General features: G+C 36.8%; 2 protein-coding genes across 4 annotated transcripts; one reads left to right on the top strand and one right to left on the bottom strand.

Moving 5' to 3' along the window:
• Positions 1–324: 324 nt before the first annotated feature.
• Positions 325–3,476, top strand: LOC112431596 (polymeric immunoglobulin receptor). The gene is made up of 5 exons (XM_076882674.1): positions 325–428; positions 553–888; positions 1,713–2,033; positions 2,565–2,830; positions 3,045–3,476. Exons 1-5 carry the CDS (start codon positions 389–391, stop codon positions 3,144–3,146), a joined length of 1,065 nt encoding a protein of 354 aa, XP_076738789.1. The 5' UTR covers positions 325–388; the 3' UTR covers positions 3,147–3,476.
• Positions 3,477–15,598: 12,122 nt separating this feature from the next.
• On the bottom strand, positions 15,599–20,599 carry LOC101470381 (uncharacterized). Of its 3 annotated transcripts, none has more exons than XM_076882673.1 (7): positions 20,496–20,599; positions 18,681–18,732; positions 18,214–18,573; positions 17,646–17,784; positions 17,467–17,524; positions 16,455–16,514; positions 15,599–15,737 (listed from the first exon to the last, which is right to left on the bottom strand). In XM_076882673.1, exons 2-6 carry the CDS (start codon positions 18,727–18,729, stop codon positions 16,467–16,469), a joined length of 654 nt encoding a protein of 217 aa, XP_076738788.1. In that variant the 5' UTR covers positions 18,730–18,732; positions 20,496–20,599; the 3' UTR covers positions 15,599–15,737; positions 16,455–16,466. The 3 variants fall into 3 exon arrangements, with proteins under 3 accessions (XP_076738788.1, XP_076738787.1, XP_004570161.3); XM_076882672.1 differs by having other exon boundaries at positions 18,681–18,729; positions 20,496–20,596; XM_004570104.4 differs by lacking the exon at positions 20,496–20,599 and having other exon boundaries at positions 18,681–18,739.
• Between the last annotated feature and the right edge of the window lie 865 nt (positions 20,600–21,464).

Below are 21,464 nucleotides of genomic sequence, written 5' to 3'. Positions count from 1 at the left end.
AACCCGGGCTTAAGCCCCGTAAGCCACCCCCACGCTCCGCCCCTGGCCTGAACCACCTGTCGTCAGCATTTCAAAGTCAAATTTAGTCTGAAACTCTTTTATTCACATTTAGAACATCAGAGAAGCTTCACACTACTGATCTGCAAACAGGCAGATTCATAATGTTAGATATACGATGCTTTGTACACACATACGTTTCATTATCACATCATCATCCTCATTAGCATGTGATGAATGCATCTAAAAAAATTGAAGGAAGTGATAAAAAGGAAACAACTTACTGAGTAACTTCAGTTTTCTGATGATCTGACAGACACAGACAGAGTGAAGAGTCAGACGCTGTTCTTCTGAAGTTTAACAACTTTTCTGCATCAGGATCGAAGTCAGAATGAAAATCTTTCATTTTCTTTTCTTCTGCTTCTTATCAGGTGAGGGCTGATGATCTTAATGTTTCTCTTTAATAAAAAGAAATGGAAGTCATCTTTATGAATCATTTCATAAAATACACATATTTTCATCTTGTGATATTTATAGTTTTTTTTCATCTGACAGGTGCAGCTGTGCAAGTCGAGGCAAAACACAATATTTGGTCTGCAGCTGAAGGAGGAAATGCATCATTTGTCTGCTACTTAACTTTATCTGGAAGCACAAAGTTCTTCTGTAAGGAAAAATGTGAGCGAGCAGAAGATATCCTCATTAAAACAGATGGAAGCACAGCTCAGAGTGGGAGATACAGCATTAATTATAAAGATGGATCTCCAGGAAGAGGAATTGTGTCTGCGACCTTCACACACATGATCAAGTCTGACTCAGGAATGTACAGGTGTGCTTTAGGAAGACCTTCTGTTCCAGATTCAAACTATGACTTTGAGGTCAGAGTTTCAAATGGTGAGTTTTTACAAAAATTCCCTGAAATAAAAAATGTAAAGGACCCCACTAACTCGTATTTAGCAATACAGAGCATGTTTATATCAAGGTGTTTAATTAATCAATAAATGTAACTTTAATGTGATATACTATGTAGGTGTACATTTTACACAGCATGTAAAAACTGTAGTGTCATCAGTTGAATTGAAATTCTAGCACCTCAGTGTAAAGCCAAAACAATATAAAATGATTTTGGAGTCAAATTTCAGCTCTGCTAAAACCAACACAGTTTTACAACAAATTAAACTATCACAGTCTAAAGCCAAATCTGTCTCTTGTTCACATATTTGACTGATTTTGAGTGTAAGTATGATGGCTTGTATCATGATTTTAATAGAAAGATTCTATTAATGTATTATTTATAAGTAACAGAAGCCAATTTTGTGTCATTTGAGAAACCTCAAAAAAGATGAATATCTTCCAAAAGTCTCATGCTAAAAACAAGTTAGTCACCTTTTATTATAAGTTTTGATACCAGGATCTTCTAGCTGCAAGTCCTGAAAAATGCTTCACAAAATAAGCCAAATGAAAGAAAAAAATAACTTCAAGGGTCCGTATATCTGCCCTTCAACTTCATAGTATGAAGGTAACATTTTGCGTGGCTTCATTAAATACTGTACAACAAAAAGTGTTGATTCTGAGAGGATCAGGTAAGCATGTGTTGTTTTCTGATCTAATATGAAAAGATAACTTTGTTTATTTTAACCAGGAAATATAATTATGATATAATAGCTTACAGTTTCAGTTCTTACTCCAATCCAACTGAATGTTCTTGTATTTCACAGATCTGGGCAAAAGGGTTGGTTTTTATCGCACACAAACTGAGGGAGACAACATCACATTGGGATGTTCTAATACTGTGTACGGACAGAGGAAGTTTTTTTGCAAGAATCAGTGTAAGAATGAAGGGGAGATCCTCATTGACACAAGCAATGATAAATCTGTGAGTGGCAGATACAGCATTGAATACACAGCAGGATCTACATTTGGACTGTATGCGACCATCACACAGCTGACCAAGTCAGACACAGGAGAGTACAGCTGTGGTTATGGAAACCCTCTGTCTCCAGATTCATACAGCAGTGTAAATGTTCTTGTTATTCATGGTAAGTTTCTTTTCAAAATAGTAAAGACATTATTATTATTATTAAGATCACAACTTAAACAGGAACCAAAAACAAAAACAAAGTAAACTAATTATAACTATAAGTATAAGATTAAAGACAATCACAGTGAGATTGATGTTACTGCCCGAGATCAGCTGATACACTGGCTGAGACATCATTAAACTGTCCTAAAACTGTCTAAATTGAAATAGAGGTTTGACATTTAAAAAAAGGTTGGATGACCAATCTCAGAGTATTATTTTGTTTTTGTGCAGGTAAATTTAATCATCTGTTCAACTGCAAAACCATATCTCTTATGATGCTTTAATTTAAAAAAAAATGAAGATATTGTCATACGTATTAAGTTTCACAGCCATGTTTTCTTTTAATCACTGCACATATCTCCAAAATTCATTTTCTTTTGTGTTTGATACATGTTTGTATTTACCTGTATGACAGTATTATTATTATGGTGTATTAGTGTGTATTACTATTGATTTTTTATTAATTGTTTTTGTATATCATTCACAGCTTTAAACACAACTGCCTCCCCACTACAAACAGCAACACAAATGGCTTCAAACCCACCTGCTTTCACTCTACAGACGAAAGCAACACAGAGTGAAAGTGTCACTGCAAGAGTCTCTACACATTGTCCTGACTCCTCCTGGCTTCTGGTTGTGCGTGCGTCCTTGGATGGTGTTTTGCTGATGGCTGTTTTCCTCATGCTCTGCTACATTAATAAGACAAGGAGGAACTTTGGACTGAACACCAGAGAAAATGACACAAACATGGAGGTGAGTTTGTGTCACTTGTGTCACTCATCTGGTGAACTTCTTTTGATATTTTGAATGTTGCAGCATTTTTTTTCCTGTCTCTGAAAAAAAAAACACTTTGTGCTTCTTATTTTTAAACTTCAATGTCCATGAAATGGTAATGTGGTAATATGGTTGTTGAAAATCTGTTGTACTTCTCATGTTTTATGTTGTTTGCTTTATTTGTTTGTTTTAGTTTCAGTTATTTGCTGCGCATGACAGCTTGGACCCAACCTCAGAACATAAAGAGCCCAAACGCAGCGGGACCAAACCTGCATTATTAAAGACCAAAATCTAAAAAGTAAAAAATTCCCATGATTTAAAATTTGGTTGTCTTCTCTCTCATATCTGTTTAGTTTTGATGTTTTTGAGCATGTTTCTGAGATTTGATGATACAATCTGCTTCACTATGTTTTATTGTTGTTCTGTTGTTCTATATCTGTATCAGCATAATTAATAAGGAGACTTTGGAGGAAGTTCAAAGCTTGGCTGCCTAATCATGTAATCAAGCAACATTGTAACTTTTAACTTGGAGAGGTTGTGCACATTTGGTTTTACTTTATGTATTTGTGTACTCTGTGATTTAGAAATTTATGTGCTTACTTATGCAATGTGTTTGAAACTACTAGCTTTTCTTACAAGGTATATACAATCAAAGAAAAATGAAGATATTGTCATACGTATTAAGTTGCACAGCCATGTTTTCTTTTAATCACTTATACAAAAAAAATAAACATCTGCAAAATAATGTGATGTTTCCTTAAATGAATTAGAAATATACAGAGTGCTCTACAATAATGAGGCTGTGTCCCAATTCAGAGACCGCACGCTTGAAGTACGCATTTTGAGTGCGATTACGTCACCGCCACGCGACGTCGGCTGTCCCAATTCGAAGTGTACTTCAAATGCATACTCCAAATGCACAGTCGATTTCCCCAAATATCAAGCGTGGTCCGGTGCACGCTTCGTGGTCCCATATATCCCACAATCCATAGCGCACCGGTGGGTGTGGATAATTTTGCCGCAAAGTATGGCAGAAGGGAGCGGCCGAAGAGTGAACTGTCAAAAGTAAGTAGTGAATATGATGTCACTTATTTATGTGCGAATGTTTAATAATGAAGAACATTAAAACATTGCTGTTGGCCACATGTCGGCAAAGTTATGTGACATTAGTGATGTTTGTACTAACTTGGTTTTAAAGCCTTTACTTTAAAATATACGCCGTTCAATAGCTGAGCTTAATCTTACAGAGAATGTGATGATTTTATGGATAATTAAAGTCAGTCATATATCCACAAACACAACAAGCTGAAAGTCAGTGATGCTGCTCGGTTTGCAGTCCTGAATATCACGGCACCAGCAGGATCCACTGCACCGTTAATGTTAACTATATTATATTGCTGCCTCTGCTCGGTGGTGTCGAGCCAAACAGACTTTAACGTGTGTTTGAACGAGCTGATGGTTCACTCGTTAAGCTGAAAGAAAGATGCTTTAATCACAGGAGTCACACATGTGTCCACTGTACCATCTGGGAACTCTTCTTGTTTAGCACTCGTAATAACACAAACATTAAATCCTCCTGTTTGTAGCAGTGTATACACCTGAGACTGTCACCTGTCTGTCTGTCCTGCACTCTCTCTGTTTCTTTCTCTCTGATTGTGTAATAAAAGTATGAACATGTATTTATAAGTTACACTTGTGTTTGAATCCTGCACCTTATCACACATTTGATTTCCATGTGTAACAACTGCAAGTGTCCAGAGTGAGGACAGACTGAGGGACCCACTGCTGCACATCATCTGTGAGGCTTTGCACCCCTGATGATCCACCAGGACAAACTCAGCAGTGTGTGAGGAAGAGGAGGAGGAAGAGCCAGCAGCAGCTGACAGATGGAGAGAATAGACAGACTGTTCCCTGTTTGTGAAGGACTGCTAGAAAAGTTTAAAATCACTAACTGTCTGTCCTGAATCAGTCTTATTAGGTAATGTTCAAATAATTTTATCATCCCAGTGTTTGCAGTGTGGGAGAAAGTACTCAGGGCCTTCAGGTTACACACTATGAAAGGCAGCAACAAGTTTAACATTCAGAAACCTAAAGTATGTATCAGCAGCAGAATGGAGCTAAAATAAATGTTTGTTTTAGTTCTATGAAGCTTTGAGTATTTTGGATTAGTAGTACTGCTGTGTTTGTTGCATCATATTGCTGTAATTGTTTATATGCTTTATATATCCTGAGGTAAGTTGATCTATAGTGTTACATCATATTTTATAAGGATGTTATGTGTTTGTAGACTTTCTGCCCAGTTTGACCCATTTAGCAGAAGTCAGCCTGTTTAAGGCTCTGATATCTATTCTGTATGACTTAAAGCAGTTATGACATGGTCTGATTTTATTACCCAATAAAGGAATATTTCATATATCAGTCTACTCTTCATTCTATCAGAAACAGTTTTCACTGCTCATACATTTGGTTTTTACATGTATATGTGAGTATTGAGCCAAATGTAATGTAATGCCAACATATTAAACGGACAATATTTGTCTCTCATGTATAATACATCTGTATATACACTGTCAAAGGTACTTGTCTTTAAGTGATTTAAGCTGATAGGCAATATAAATAACTGCAACTTGAATCTTTGACCCAGAGTTCAAGCTCACTACTGTAATATATGCTTTTATATATATATATATTAGGGGTGCAACGATACACAAAATTCACGGTTCAGTTCGGCTCAATACTTTGGTGTTACAGTTCGATATTTTTTCGATACAAACAAAAATGTTCATGCCTTTTTAATTTGTCATTTATTAAAATTATAAATATATATTTTAACTCAAAAGTACAGTTTTTAAATTTAATGTTGCTGAAACAACAAAGTAATAAAAAAGTAAATATATCTGATTGAGGAATCACTCACCTTTGGAAAAGAGAGTTTATTACAGAGAAATGGCTCTTTCCAAAATAAAAGCTATACTATACGCTTCTTCTGGGCTATATTCTCAGCAGTATATTAAACATATCAGGTCCCCATAAGGAGAATCATGTGCTAACGGCTGTCTAAATGACTCGGGTAAAGTTTGTAGCATGCATGCTTGTTGTTTTTGTCTGCTTCCACTTGTCTTTGCACTAGGATGATGTCGGAGTAAATGTGCAGTCATATTCGTTGTGTTCCCACTAGTGCTGTCAGCGTTAATCTCGTTGAAATGACGTTAACGCCACAACACAGCAAATCTCCGTTAACGAGCTACCGCGGATCGCCCCGTGCATGGGGCTGGACGGCCAACACGTTAACGAGCAAACTGCGCTAACGCAGTAGTTCCCACCCATGTAATTGAGCATTGCGTGGCACATCCAACATACTGTTTTACTTTTGTCCATGACGCGCTTACCTTCAGGGTCATACATCACATGAAAACCAAAATAGTTCCAAATGCCAGATCTGAATGAGGGTGGGGGAGGTTCAATTTGCCATGTTGCAACGAGAACTTAACTTCTGTCTCGCTAGCTTGCCCTGCGCTCAGTGAATCTGCGTTCGACTACTCTGCCTAGGCTGCACTGTCGAGCGCAGATCCACTGAGTGCTCAACACAGACAGCATCATCAGAAGGAAAGTTGATAAAATAAATAAAAAATGTTGTATTGCTCGATACTAATGTATATATACCCCTATATATATATTAGGGGTATCGATATTGAATGGTTCAATATCGATACGAGTATCGTTGCAACGATACTCGTATCGATATTGAACCATTCGATACAGTGCTTTCGGTTCGGTATGCATATGTATTGAACAATACAACATTTTTTATTTATTTTATCAACTTTTCTTCTGACGATGCTGTCTGTGCTCTGTGTTGAGAGCTCAGTGGATCTGCGTTCGACTATTCCGTGTAGGCTGCACTGTTGAGCGCAGATCGACTGAGCGCAGCACAAGCTAGCAAGACAGAAGTTAAGCTCTCATTGCAACATGGCAAATTGAACCTCCCCCACCCTCATTCAGATCTGGCCTTTGGAACTATTTTGGTCTTCATGTGAAGTGTACATCGCACTCGCTTACATCATTGTCATCAGACACTCTCGCAAACAAAATCACAGTTTCGTAACGCAGTAACACAGCGTGCTTACGGGGAAGTAACAGTAATGTAATTAACTTTTTTGCAATAGTAATCCCTTACTTTACTCATTATTTGAAAATAGTAATCGGATTACACTAACGTGTTACTTGTAACGCATTACTGCCCATCTTGGCTCATGGGGCTCATTTGATTATCTGGTTTTCTCTGTATGTATTATAGTAGGGTCTAGCTTACAATATAAAGGGGGTGACTGTTGTTATGATTTGGCGCTATATAAATATAATTGAATTAAACTGAATTGAAATGCAGTCTGCATATTTCTCTTTTAAATAGTTAATTTTACACGAGCACGTTGTAAACAAAAGCTCAGATAACTCATGCAATAAATTTGCACCTTGACAATAAACAAACTGTGATGTTTTATAGTATTAATGAGAAATTGGAAAATTCTTGCATTCCTCAAACAGAAAGTGGAACTAATGTTACAAATCTGACAACCTACTTCTGTGTTCATTAAAAAAAAGCATGTTATTTTGAAGAACTTAGTATCACATCATTACCTCAGAGAACAGAATAATCCAGAAAACACAAAACTGCAATTTAATGTAAAATATTTTTTATTTTTTCAGAATTGTTTTGTCACTTTGAGATTGAAATTACTGTACTACAAGCAACTAACCACACAACACTCATACATCACTCACACCTTTGAGTAAGAAACATTTCAGGTTATTTTTTCCTGTATCATACTGACTGACGCAAAACACTGACTGTTTTCTCTCCACCAGACTATTCTTACAGCCTCTAACAGCCGTGTTTACTGTTTCCAAGTAAACGAAGCAGCTTGTATGAAGATACAATACGTGGTTGCACAACATCATAGATTACGTGTCAGTGAAACCCAAAATGTTTGGTGTCTTGAGCAAATTACTATCTTGTTAGCATCTTATCATTTCTCTGACGTAGTTTAGAAGTAAATGTGGTATGCTGTGAAGTCCTGATAGATTTGAGTTCTTAATCTGAAAACAACAGCTTTATGTTTTACTAAAAATTACAAAATCACTCTCAGGGATGGAGCTTTCTAGGCAGTGGAAACTGTCCAGTGTCTTTTTCTTGTACAGACTTCTTTGGTTTATCATAAAAAATAACAAAATCAAAATTGTAAATTTGAACTAGCTCTGCTGTTGATTATCTAAATGAGACTGTTATGAATATTTAGTATTTCAAAAATGCAGAGGATGTGTAAAAGCTACAAAAACCACACAAAACAGTCTCAATCCAAGTAAAGTGTTTCTTATCTGTTTGATCTAAGTTTTTAAGTTATGTACATACAGATAGGAGACAGGAGGGTGGGGAGGGTGAGAGGGGAAATGACACACAGGAAATCCATGTCCTGCATTGAGAACTCAAACCTTCAGTATATGGGTCGCCTGTTTAACCAGGTTAATTATATCAATACTGTAAACTAAGTCTGACAGTGAGTTAGTGACAGTAAGACAAACCCACTCCCTCCTCCAACTATGATGGGCTAAAGAGAGGCTTTGTGCATGCTTCTCTGGAGTTGACAAACTGTCTAAAAGCGAGCATAACTGGCAGCTTGTTCCTACTTTAATAACTGGTAAATTTCACAGAAGTCCAAAACAACTCCCAAACTACCAGGAAGGAGACAACAGAAGTATTTATTTTTACCTTCAATGTAATTTCTTCCATCTCCCAAGCTGGTGAGTGGTTGTTGTTGTTACTTATGAATTTTATTTGTAAGATTCCTGCATGAAATGATTTGATCAGATATTTTTAATTTTATATTTTTATGGTATACTATTGGCTGCTGCCCTCACTGACAAGAAGAACATTGTATTAATTATAAAATGGTTACATGGCTACAAAACAAAGGAAAAATCTGTTTCATGTGAACCACCTGCCATCAGGATTTCAAGTCATATTGTGTGTACTTTTTGTTTTATACAGTTGTCAGCCAGGCATCTAACTATGAAAAAATTACACTCCAAAATACCCCGGGCTTCTGACAAAACAACCCGGGCTTAAGCCCCGTAAGCCACCCCCACGCTCCGCCCCTGGCCTGAACCACCTGTCGTCAGCATTTCAAAGTCAAATTTAGTCTGAAACTCTTTTATTCACATTTAGAACATCAGAGAAGCTTCACACTACTGATCTGCAAACAGGCAGATTCATAATGTTAGATATACGATGTTTTGTACACACATACGTTTCATTATCACATCATCATCCTCATTAGCATGTGATGAATGCATCTAAAAAAATTGAAGGAAGTGATAAAAAGGAAACAACTTACTGAGTAACTTCAGTTTTCTGATGATCTGACAGACACAGACAGAGTTAAGTGTCAGACGCTGTTCTTCTGAAGTTTAACAACTTTTCTGCATCAGGATCGAAGTCAGAATGAAAATCCTCCATTTTCTTTTCTTCTGCTTCTTATCAGGTGGGGACTGATGATCTTAATGTTTCTCTTTAATAAAAAGAAATGGAAGTCATCTTTATGAATCATTTCATAAAATACACATATTTTCATACATTATTTTATGTTGTGAATATCTATCTTTTTTGTGTTTTTAATTTTGCTATCATTTCTTTTCATCTGACAGGTCCAGCTGTGCTAGTCAAGGCAAAACACAATATTTTGTCTGCAGTTGAAGGATTAAATGGCACGCTTAACTGCAGCTTATATTTGTCTGGAAGCACAAAGTTCTTCTGTAAGGAAAAATGTGAGCGAGCAGAAGATATCCTCATTAAAACAGATGGAAGCACAGCTCAGAGTGGGAGATACAGCATTAATTATAAAGATGGATCTCCAGGAAGAGGAATTGTGTCTGCGACCTTCACACACATGATCAAGTCTGACTCAGGAATGTACAGGTGTGCTTTAGGAAGACCTTCTGTTCCATATTCAAACTATGACTTTGAGGTCAGAGTTTCAAATGGTGAGTTTGTACTAAAATTCCTTGAAATAAAACTATGGAGAGCCCTCACTAGCTCTAATTTAGCATTATAGACCATGTTTAGATCAAGCTGTAATTAATTAATAAATGTAACTTTAACATTATACACCATATAGGTGTACATTTTATACAGCATGTAACAACTGTACTTTCATAAGTTGATGACAACTTTGTTTATTTGAACCGGGACATATAATTATGATATAAAAGCTTACAGTTTCAGTTCAGACTAATTAATGTTCTTCTATTTCACAGATCTTGATTGAAACATTGGTTTTTATCGCACACAAACTGAGGGAGAAAACATCACATTGGGATGTTCCAATACTGTGCATGGACACAGGAAGTTCTTTTGTAAGAATCAGTGTAAGAATGAAGGGGAAATCCTCATTGACACAACTAATGATAAAGCTGAGAGCAGCAGATACAGCATTGAATACAGACCAGTATCTACATTTGGACTGTATGTGACCATCACACAGCTGACCAAGTCAGACACAGGAGAGTACAGCTGTGGTTATGGAAACCCCCTGTCTACATTTAGACTGTAGATTCATACTACAGTCTAAATGTTCTTGTTATTCATGGTAAGTTTCTTTTCAAAATAGTAAAGACATTATTATTATTATTATTAAGATCACAACTCAAACAGGAACCAAAAATAAAAATAAAGTAAACTAATTATAACTATAAGTATAAGATTAAAGACAATCACAGTGAGATTGATGTTACTGCCCGAGATCAGCTGATACACTGGCTGAGACATCATTAAACTGTCCTAAAACTGTCTAAATTGAAATAGAGGTTTGACATTTAAAAAAAGGTTGGATGACCAATCTCAGAGTATTATTTTGTTTTTGTGCAGGTAAATTTAATCATCTGTTCATCTGCAAAACCGTATTATGATGCTTTAATTTAAAAAAAATGAAGATGTTGTCATGTATTAATGTTTCCTTTTAATGACTGCACATATTATATACCCCCCCCCCCCCCCCCCCCCCCCCCGCCCCCCGCGCCGCCGCCGCCAAAAAAAATTTAAAAAAGCAATACAAGTGTGTGTTTTAAAAGTGCTTTCTCCTCTCTGAATGCATTTATTTTTCAATTATGATGGCGGGGCTGAAATGGATTTCATCTACCATTTCCCCACAAGATACACAGACTCACTGTGACTGCAGGCAGGTGTAAACAATTTTAGTGTGCTTTATATTTTATGTTATGAACAAAATTATGAATTTTGTGTTTGATAAATGTTTGTATTTACCTGTATAACAGTACTCTTGTTATGATGCATTAGTATTGATTTATTATTAAATGTTTTGTGTTTATTGTTCACAGCTTCAAACACAACTGCCTCCCCACTACAAACAGCAACACAAATGTCTTCAAACCCACCTGCTTTCACTCTACAGAGGGAAGCATTGTCCTCTACACATTGTCCTGACTCCTCCTGGCTTCTGGTTGTGCGTGCGTCCTTGGATGGTGTTTTGCTGATGGCTGTTTTCCTCATGGTCTTCTACATTAGTAAGACAAGGAGGAACTTTGGACTGAAAATGACACAAACATGGAGGTGAGTTTGTGTCACTTATTTTCTGTCTGTTGTTGCAGGTCTCAGTGAGTGTTGTTGATTCATGCTGTCAGTGTGACTTTCTCAGTGACATTTAGTGAAAAGAGGGGATTATCAAAGTTCTTTAACCATACCATCTTCACCACCAGAGGGAAGTGAAGATAAGATGAACAAATTTTATAACAGACAGAAAGCTTTCCTAATAATTCTATCTCTGGAAAAAAAAACAACTTTGTGCTTCTTATTTTTAAAGTTCAGTTTGCATGAAACTGCAATTTTTCATGAGCTTATTGAAAATCTGTTTTGCATCTCAGTTTTTTTTTTTTTTGTTTTTTGGGGGGGGGGGGGTTGCCTGTCCCTTTCGACACTGTAGCAATCAGAATTGCTGTTGGAAGGCCAAGAAAAATGTCCAACAGATTTATTTTTCCAAGTGGATCTTCATGGCTTTGCCATACTGTTCAACTTGATGTTACCTGATTTTTCCACAGTATCATAATTAATGATCAATGGTCATGAGAATTTGCATAATTAAGATTAAGGAACTGACCTCCCAGCCTTTTGTTCCTTCAGTGGGCTGGTTTCAGTCATGTACAATGTTCTGTTTATAAGATTGGGGAAACCTGCAGTCAGCTGAGACTGATAAAGTCACTTGGATGCGTGACGAAACGTTTCTCCCACAAAACGCTACGTCCAGATGAACAGAATCAACTTTTTGGAGATTAACTTTCCTGGATGATTGAGAATGCATCAAGAAATTTCTTTGATGGGTTTTATTTGTTTTTAGAACTTAACGATGGCTTTTTCTTCTGCATCTCCATGTTGTCTTTTCACAGCAAAACATGCCAAATGCCAGCACCACACCACAAATCAACTCCAAGCCTTTTATCTGCTTAATTGATAATGGCATAAAAAAGGGACTGCCACACCTGCCCAGGAAATAGCCTTTGAATACATTTTGCAATGCTTTTGGTCCCTCTAAAAAATGTGGCACAGGTTAAGGAGCTGAAACTCCTAAACCCTTCATGTAATCCGGTTGTTCAGTGATGACATGACAAATCCTACTTCCGGGCCTAACGTAGTCTGCGTTTAATATGGCTTTTGTGTTGTTAACATGTTTAATGTTATGTATTTTCTTCTATTTAATCTCAAAAAGCTCCTAAAACAGTCAGTGATCACTGTTGACCTCCCTTGGCTTTTATTACCGCTAATCATTTATTTAAGCTCAGTTTTTAAAACCTTAGGATGCAACTACAGCCCAGCCCACGCAGCAGTATATGAATGACTAACCTCGTATTGTGGATGGATTATCTCAGTTGTTCTCCTGGCTGAAGTTTGGTCCTTTTACAGCATCCTGCCATGCGATTACATTTGTTCCTGACCACCGAGAACACTCACGCTAACTTTTATCGAGTGGAAAAAAAGTTAGCTTGTTTATATTATGCACATAGCTGTGTCGCTAGCGGTCACGTAGCACATCATTATATACCAGCTAGCCAAACTTCAGTAACCCTACAAACGTCACTGCTGTTTAGTTTTCTGTCTTCATTTATGTTGGAAGTGATAACAGAGCTGTACGTTTTACTTTGTTTCCAAAACCCCGCAGTCAGGACATGCTATATTGTATTTAGATAGAAGCTAGCGAGCTAACTTCCTGCTAACTTCTAACTCCGTTAAATGTCATAAATTCCGTTTTCATGGATGCCTGGATGTTAAACTCAATTGTTACACCTGGTAGAGCAGAACACTGATCATTTTATTAAAGATGAAAGACTTTAGACAGTTTTTCAACTCTCAGTAATGCCATAGTGATCGTTTGATATATGGACCTGCAGCGGAGTTTAGGCCCAGACACGGCTAGTGACGTCAGACTGAACAATCAGATAACATACACTTACATAACTCTTTGATAGTCCTTTGACTCATAGAAATGATCATGTTTACTTCTGGGTTCTGACTTCTTGCAAAGTTCACGGTCCCCAACAGCCCCACTGCACCTGAACACCTCATTTTCTCATGCTAAGGAGTAGTAGGATGCTGAGGTATCCAGTATTTTAATAATCTTGTGATAAGAACTAGTTTTTATGGAGTAAATTGTCTTTTTTGTCATGCTGCTTTTCTGCTGAAGAAGCTTCTCATCTGGAATGCAGAGACTGATGAAAGAAACACAAGGTTTCTCAAAGCTGACAGCAAAATCTAAAATGTAACTCATAAGATGTGCCTCTGAGTTCTAACATATCAGAAATGACATCATCATGCAAAGAAAATTTTAGTTAGCTGCAAGATCTTGTAACTTGACAATAACAGTAAAGAGGTAGAACGCAGGAGTCCATAAAAAAAGAGTTAAAGATACAGTTGTTTCCTCATCTTTTCTCTGACATTCTGCAGTCATGAAGTTACAGGCAGAGTGATTTTATTGGCTGAGTGGCGCTCAGCTTTTAAAGAGTCCTTGCAATACGTAAAAGGTGTCTGCTTGTAATTTCTGTAATTCCATCTTTTGCAGTACAGCAACACAAAGAGTCATACAGGATGGTTAAAGTCTACTTACTTGTTTGTTGGAGAGAGAGCTGCAAGCTTTGTGTCACTGTCTGATTGATTTAATAATCAGCTGGAAGAACAAACAACAGCCTGAATATTTTTAATGAAAAAAAAGCGCCAGCTCACTGTTCAACATGTCTGTTAAGACTCATAACTCATAACTCACACAATATACAAAGTGTTTAATCATTAGTCCCATTCACACTCAGCTTCACAAATAAACACTACACATAAAACAAGTAAATTTCTTTAAGAGAAATACACACTGCTGTTGTCTGTTCTTCTTTCAGTTGGTAGCTTTTTATCCTCTTTAACACGTCGACTCTAGCAGACGGCTGTGTTTGGCTTCAGTTTTAAAACACAATAACATATTCTGCACACAGGATGATTCATTCATGTCTTTCTTTGTTTATGGTTCATTTTTTCTTTCACTTTTAATTTTGAGGTAAACGTCCAACACTCAGAAAAACTTGTATCAGCTGACAAAACTGTGCACAGTTTTATTTGAGTGTCAGAGTCTCATCAGTTATTTTGTTTTAAAGGTCTGAGTTTCTCTGCTAAGGCTGCCAACCCCGTGATCTCAGACAAAATAAAAAATAAACTTGTAAGAGTTGGCTTGATTTGCACAAAGTGAAATAACTGAAAATGGACAGAAGCAAGGAAACCGATGGTTACACCCTTGTGCAATAAAGATGATGTACGTTGTATCACATGAAACAATAAGACGACTGATCAATTTGTTACACTGACTCTCCTGTCTCTCATTTTGCTTATTCTCATGTTCCTCGTCGTGGCATGTCTTGTCTCCTTGTTCCCTCTGTCTCCCCGGTCAGTCAGGTCTCTGTGTTATACTTCCTATTTAAGTTCTTATTCCTATTTGCTTCCTTTGTCTTGTTATGTCTAATTAATCCCAGCTGTGTTCCCCTCCTGTCTCCCCTTCCCTGATCACTCCCATGTGCATATAAACCCTTTGTTTTCTTAGCTGTATCTCCTGCAGTACTCTTACTGTGCTGTTGGTTTCTCTGTGTGGTCCTGGTTTAGTTTTTGGTTTGCTTTTCGTGAAGTTTACTTTATTATGAAAAGTTTGTTGAGCATTAAAGCTACGTTTTGAGTTTATTCCTCTGAGTGTTCTGTGTTTGGGTCCTACACCCTACCTGCCACACAGCACTGACCATGACATTTTTTATTTTAATACATAGGATAAAGAGTGTGGACAGAGACATTCATTTATTCTGGCACCTGGACACCAAATGAGTAATGACCCTGTTTCCATACCCAGCTAAAGTGCTAACAGAATGAAGGATACATGTTTATATCTAAATTAAATTTATTATAACAAAATAAAATAATTGACTAATGCAAGATTTCTTAGGTAGAATTTACAGATGTCTTTTTGCAAAGAAGTATGATTGAAAAGAAGTTTTTTTTTGTTGTTTTTTTTTTTTTACATATAATTAACTAAGATGACAACTGAGCAAAAGTGGAAACAGCAAAGTAAAAACATTGACTGTATTCTTTTCTTATGAGATCAAAATCTGTCATGGTCAAAAGGCAGGCTGGACTCAGTAAAGCAGGTTTAGAGAGTTTATTTACAGGCTTTGCAAGTAGGGGATGATTTACTGCCTCTATTTAAAAAGAGCCTTAAGGGAAGTTGATCCATTAGTAAATCCAGATTCTCCTCACCGGCTTTCTTTCACACACAAACCCTCTTGCTGCAGAACATCCTGGCTACTGCATGGGGAGATGACAGATTAGCAACCTTTGGAGAAACCATGGGAAAACACACTTCCTGTCTTCTTCTAATGTTAAGCACCTGCCTTTAATATCATATACTGTACTTAAGGAACAAAAAATGACAAACACTTCATTTATACAAAGGCAACCTATGGAAACATACTAATTCATCCTTGATAGAGAAATCAGTTTCCCTGAAACATTTGTGCAAATGAACATTGTTTAGAGCAGTGGTTCTTAACCTGGGTTCGATCGAACCCTAGGGGTCGAGTCGGTCTCAGGGGTTCGGCAGAGCCTCCGCCATGACATGCATGGCTCATTTTGTGCACCAGTAAAAAAATCACATTTTATTTTTCACTAAAGAGGGGTTCAGTGAATGCGCATATAAAGCTGGTGGGGTTCGGTACCTCCAAAAAGGTTAAGAACAACTGGTTTAGAGGATGAATGAAACGAGTTTTTCAGGTGACACAGCAGTCCCACGCTGATAAATGAATTTCATTATGAAAATGCCAAATATCATTGTGTAAAATGTCTAACGAGTTCAAGACCACTATATAAATGACAATTATGTGACAACTGTAAGTCGATGAAGCAACATGTGTCTCTTTGCTCCTCTGTAATCTGTGTTCACTGATAAACAACAGCAAACAATGTAAAACCGATTAATAAATTAGTAACAAAACAGTGTAGAAGGTAAGTAGAGGCTTTACACACCATCAGCAGGCCTTATGCTTCTAAATGTGTAACTTCACAGCCCTCTGAGCCATCGTTTGCCTGTTTTCAACAGAGAAAAGTCACAGACTCAATGTAACCTGATCCAAAACCTGATTATATATTATACCTGATTATATTATTATAGTATTATATATATATATATATATATATATATATATATATATAATACTATAATAATACTATAATAATATAATATAATGTATATATATATGTATGTATATATATATATATATATATATATATATATATGTGTGTGTATATATATATATGTGTGTGTATATATATATATATATATATATATATATATATATATATATATATATATATATATATATATATATATATATATATACATTAGTTAACCTAAGTCAGTGATCATTTGATCAGTCTTTGCATGATAAATACAAGGGGACCTGAGTAGCTTCGCAGAACTTATCTTACCAGTCACACCTGTTTCAGCAGCTCTCCTCTAGATCTGTGCATGTGGAATATAGCTGGATTTAGTATAGGAGTCTACTACTCGAAAGAGTGGATGTTAGAGTTTTTCTAAATTGCTGAAAAAATAAACTCCAGTTTTTTAAGCCAAATTCTGTGTCTTTAACTTAGTTTTTGAATCAAGCACTCTTAGGGCCAAACCTTTTAACACTGTTCATGTACTTAGACACAATTTGCCAAACTCATACAAATCCTTATCACATTCTCAGTCACTAAACATGATGTGTAGCATGGTTTGTTTGCATATCTGTAAGCCAAAATTATTTTAACACTTTTATAAATCTTTTAAAAATCAGATTGAAGAACTTGAATGATAATTGGTGCACTGGTCTGGTTGATTTTACCAAGCTATCATTTTAATAAAAATAAAACAATTTTCCTTGACAAGTAACATGAAAAAGTTATCTAATTGTGAGGGAGATCTCCTTGAGTAAATTTTAAGTATCAGCAAGTTTTATTCAGTGTAATCAGTAAAGTGTAAGAAAATACTTCACACCAATAGTTGAGGAGGAACTGTTGTTTCATCTGCATCTGATGCGGTCTCTTCTCTTACTCTGTAGAGTAAGCAAAAGTAAAGTAAACCAAAAAAATAAACATAAAACAATGACAAAAATCAGAAAACAGGGTTTTAAAAATGTAGTTTGTTTTTTAAAATGACAGGAAACACTAACTTACCCTTTGCTAATGAAGAATTTAGGGTCAACTATTTCACCTATTCCGACAATCAAACCAGCAAGTATTATAACTGCAATCTGTCCACCTGCCAAAGCAGTTTTAACTGTCTTCCAGTAGTTTTCCTTTGAATTTTTGGCTCCTGCAAAATGACCAAAACTCAAACTGAACTTTACATTTTTCTTTATGTTTTTTTTAAACTACTAACAAATATAAAACAGTTTCTGAGCACAAACTCTCTCTTGCTATAGTGTAACAGGCTATACAACACAACTTTCAGTCATAAACTGTGAAAGGCCGGAGAAGGAAGACTAAACAAAACCTTAAGAAAAGAGACCACAACACTCTAACGTGGGAACTAATTTTGAGCCAGGAACAAAAAGGAAGAACAACAGTAAATCAACTTTGTAAGCGAATTGTTTGCAGAGAAAATGTTTTGTAACATACTCTAACACAAAAAGAAAATGATCATCAGAAAAATAATGGCCTTCTCTGGATCTGAACTCCATGAAATTTTGTCAGACTCACAGTGATAATAATACCTTAAAAAAATCTGGATTCTATAACTGACCAGTGACGTTGAGTTGACATCTTCCAACACTGAAGCCATAATCAGTGTTGACCTCACACAGGTACAGACCCGAGTCATCAGTCCTGAGTCTGCACAGCTGCAGTCTGATTCGTCCTTCTCTGAGGGCGTCTTTGTCACTCTGGACTCGTCCTGAAAACTTTTCATTCTGAGACTCTGACACCTCAACACCTTCATGAACATGATACAGGACTGAGACTTCATCACTGATAAAGAGTTCACAAAAGATGTTGAGCATGTTGGTGGATCTGTCAGGTTTGGTGGTGAACGTCCACTCCAGTGTGATGTTGTGGTTCTCCTCTGCCTGATAGCAGGTCTGTGTCACATTGACTACAAATGATCCTGTTGAGGAGACAGAGAGGGAAAGAGAGGAGCAGACACACTGAGAACTGGAACAAATCTGTTGTTGAGCTTTATTTGGAGTTCATAAAGTGAAGCTGTAAACTAACCAGAGACACATGAGGTGAGGATGATGAGCAGCAGGATCCTGCAGATCATCTTCTCCATGTGAGAGGAGACAGAGGTGAAGAGTCATAAACACATGAGGTCAAAGGTCAGTCAATACAGCTAGAAGAAGGAAAATCTACAGTCTGACTTCATTCGCTCATCACAGCATCTACGCACAGACATAATGAGGAACTGCAAAAATATCAATGGAGGCTTGAAGTCTTTTAGAAACATGTTGTAGTTACAGAGTTTGTCCACCAGAGGGAAACAGTGATGTTTTTGTATGTGTTTGAAGGCTTTTCTTTTCAAACAGAAACACACACACAAACACATCCAAATCCACATGCCTACACACACATAAAAAGACACATTCCCAGCTATAGACATATAGTCAGAGTCAGCATATGTATCTGGCTTCTGTACATAGCGAGAGGAAGAGGAAGAAGTATACATTTATGTACAGTTAACTAGGTGGGATACATGTAACCCGTGACATTGGAGTTTATATATTTCTTTAAAAGTAAAATGATAAGAAGATTTATGGTCTGTTTCCTGAGTTTTTTATTTATGGTTCTTTGTTCCTTTCTATTTATGTTGGCTCCCTTCGTGTCCAGTCTGTCTGAATTTTGTCTCTGTGGCTGTCTGATTGAAGTTAATATGTTTGTACTACTTGCTCTATGTGTTGTCTCTCTTCCTGTCAATATGTTCATCTGTTTCATCGTTTTCTCTTCCCACTCTGTCTTGGGCCCATGTCTGTTTAGCCTATTACTTACTCTCTGTGTTAATAGCTTACTGTTTTATTTTGATAGCCCTTTGTCTCATGGAATATGGTTGGTTTGCCTTCCCCTGTCTCATCATGTTTAATTGATTCATGCTCTGTTTCCCAGCTGTCTCCACTCCCCTAAATCTCCCTCCTGTGTAAATATTGTGCCAGTGTTGCTTTGTCTTTTTTCTTTCCATCTCATGTCCCCAGTGTTATAAAGCTTCTTGTGCCTTTTACAGTTTTGTTTGTGGTTCTTTTTATATTTCATGCTTAAAATTATCTCCAAGAACATAAAACTGTCTCCAAGTGTCTTCATTTGGGTCCTCCACATCAGGACTTGGTCAGATCATCCCATAAACTATGACACCCCTTTGTTTCTTACAAATCATTAAACAGAGCAATGAATAAAACAGTCTTTGAAGAATAACCGGACATTAACTTGTATTTAGTTAGATTTTTAGTTCTGGGCATTGAGTGTTTACAGAGTTTATGGTGACCAACTCAACAGAGTGCTGCTCCCCAGTCAGTTCCTTCATGCTAATGTGTTGGTGTTTTGTATTGTAAACAAAGTCTTCAGACGGTACAGTTGTTATAATAACCTTGTGATTTGTTAATGGAGTAAAAAAAATTTTTTTTCATGCCACTTTTCTGCTGCAGAAGTTTCATTTCAGGGATGCAGAGACTGACAAAGGGAAACACAAGTTTTCTCCATTGGTGACAGCAAAATATAAAGTGTAACTCATAAAATGTGCCTCTGAGTTCTCACATTCCAGTGAAATCAGAAATGACATAATCACTTGTTCAGCTTTGTATAAAATAACAGTAAAAAGACAAGAGAAAAGGAGTAGGACTATCTCTCTGAAATCAAACAAAGCCAACAGTCTGGATTGAACATTAACATTATCTGGTACAATTATTAAATAAAAATATCACAGCTAATGATAATTCAGCCATATATTTTATTTTGAAAAACACTCAGACCATTTACCGTTTACTTAAAAATGCAAAGCAACACATGCATGCAGTAAGCCATAAAAACTGTTAAAATACTTACTGCTGTTATTTCTTCTTTTAACTGGCAGACATCAGGCTAGAAACGGAGGGGTTTTCATTTTGATTCAAAACTCGTAGAAACCCAGTCACCTTCTCTGTGGCACGTCCCTCCTCTTAGTGATTCCAGGAAGTCCCAGTCACTGGCATGCCAGGGCTTTCTCGGTATTCAAGTGAGAAGATAGGTCATGTCCTCTGACAGGGCAGCTAGAAGTGTTTACCAAACAACTTTCAGACAGAGACTGTGTCTGAAATGTTAGAGCTGACTTTAACTCTGTGGATGGCCCATTTTTATAATGGAGAAAATATAAGAAAGATCAAATACATACTGCTATTGTCTCTTCTTACTTAGTTGGCAGATGACTGACTTTCTTCATCCAGCTGTTTCATGACAGCAACGATGACCAATAATATTTGCACAAACTCTCTGTCTGAGCGTTTGTGGTGGATGAATGAATGAATAGTTTCAAACTGTTTTCTGTTTGGTATTAGGGTTTCTGTTAAAAGTGGGGGTTAACTAACCTCTACCAGCATGGTTGTGAACCATGCTAGTACATCTTTGTAAACAGCATAAGGTGCATCAGCTCAGTGAGTAGTGACTAAGAGCACTCCAACTACTGTTCTCTCGCTGGGAAATCCTACAAAGAAAGTCATCATCTCCAATGTTCCACCCTTCATCATGAACACATTTTTGACATAGGAGTTATCAGACAGCTCCTGTTCTCCTTACATGATCCTCCTTGGTAGCAAGTCTCCTCACCTAAAACATGTCGTCTGCTTTAGAAGATGGGTTTTAATGATTTTCAAAGGGAATGGTGAGATCTTAAATGTGGTTTTTAAAATTTAGGAATAATAGTTTTGACACTGTTAATACAACATCTGAACACATGAAATTTGTTGGTTGGAGGATGGAGTGGAATCTCACTCCCTTGTGTCCCGTAAGACTGAGGGAGAGCAGGTTTTCTGGTGTCGA

Source organism: Maylandia zebra, linkage group LG3 (assembly GCF_041146795.1).
Source record: "Maylandia zebra isolate NMK-2024a linkage group LG3, Mzebra_GT3a, whole genome shotgun sequence".
Classification (NCBI taxonomy): Eukaryota; Metazoa; Chordata; class Actinopteri; order Cichliformes; family Cichlidae; genus Maylandia; species Maylandia zebra.
The sequence above is the reverse complement of the archived record's forward strand: the minus strand, read 5'-3'. Positions and strand labels throughout refer to the sequence as shown.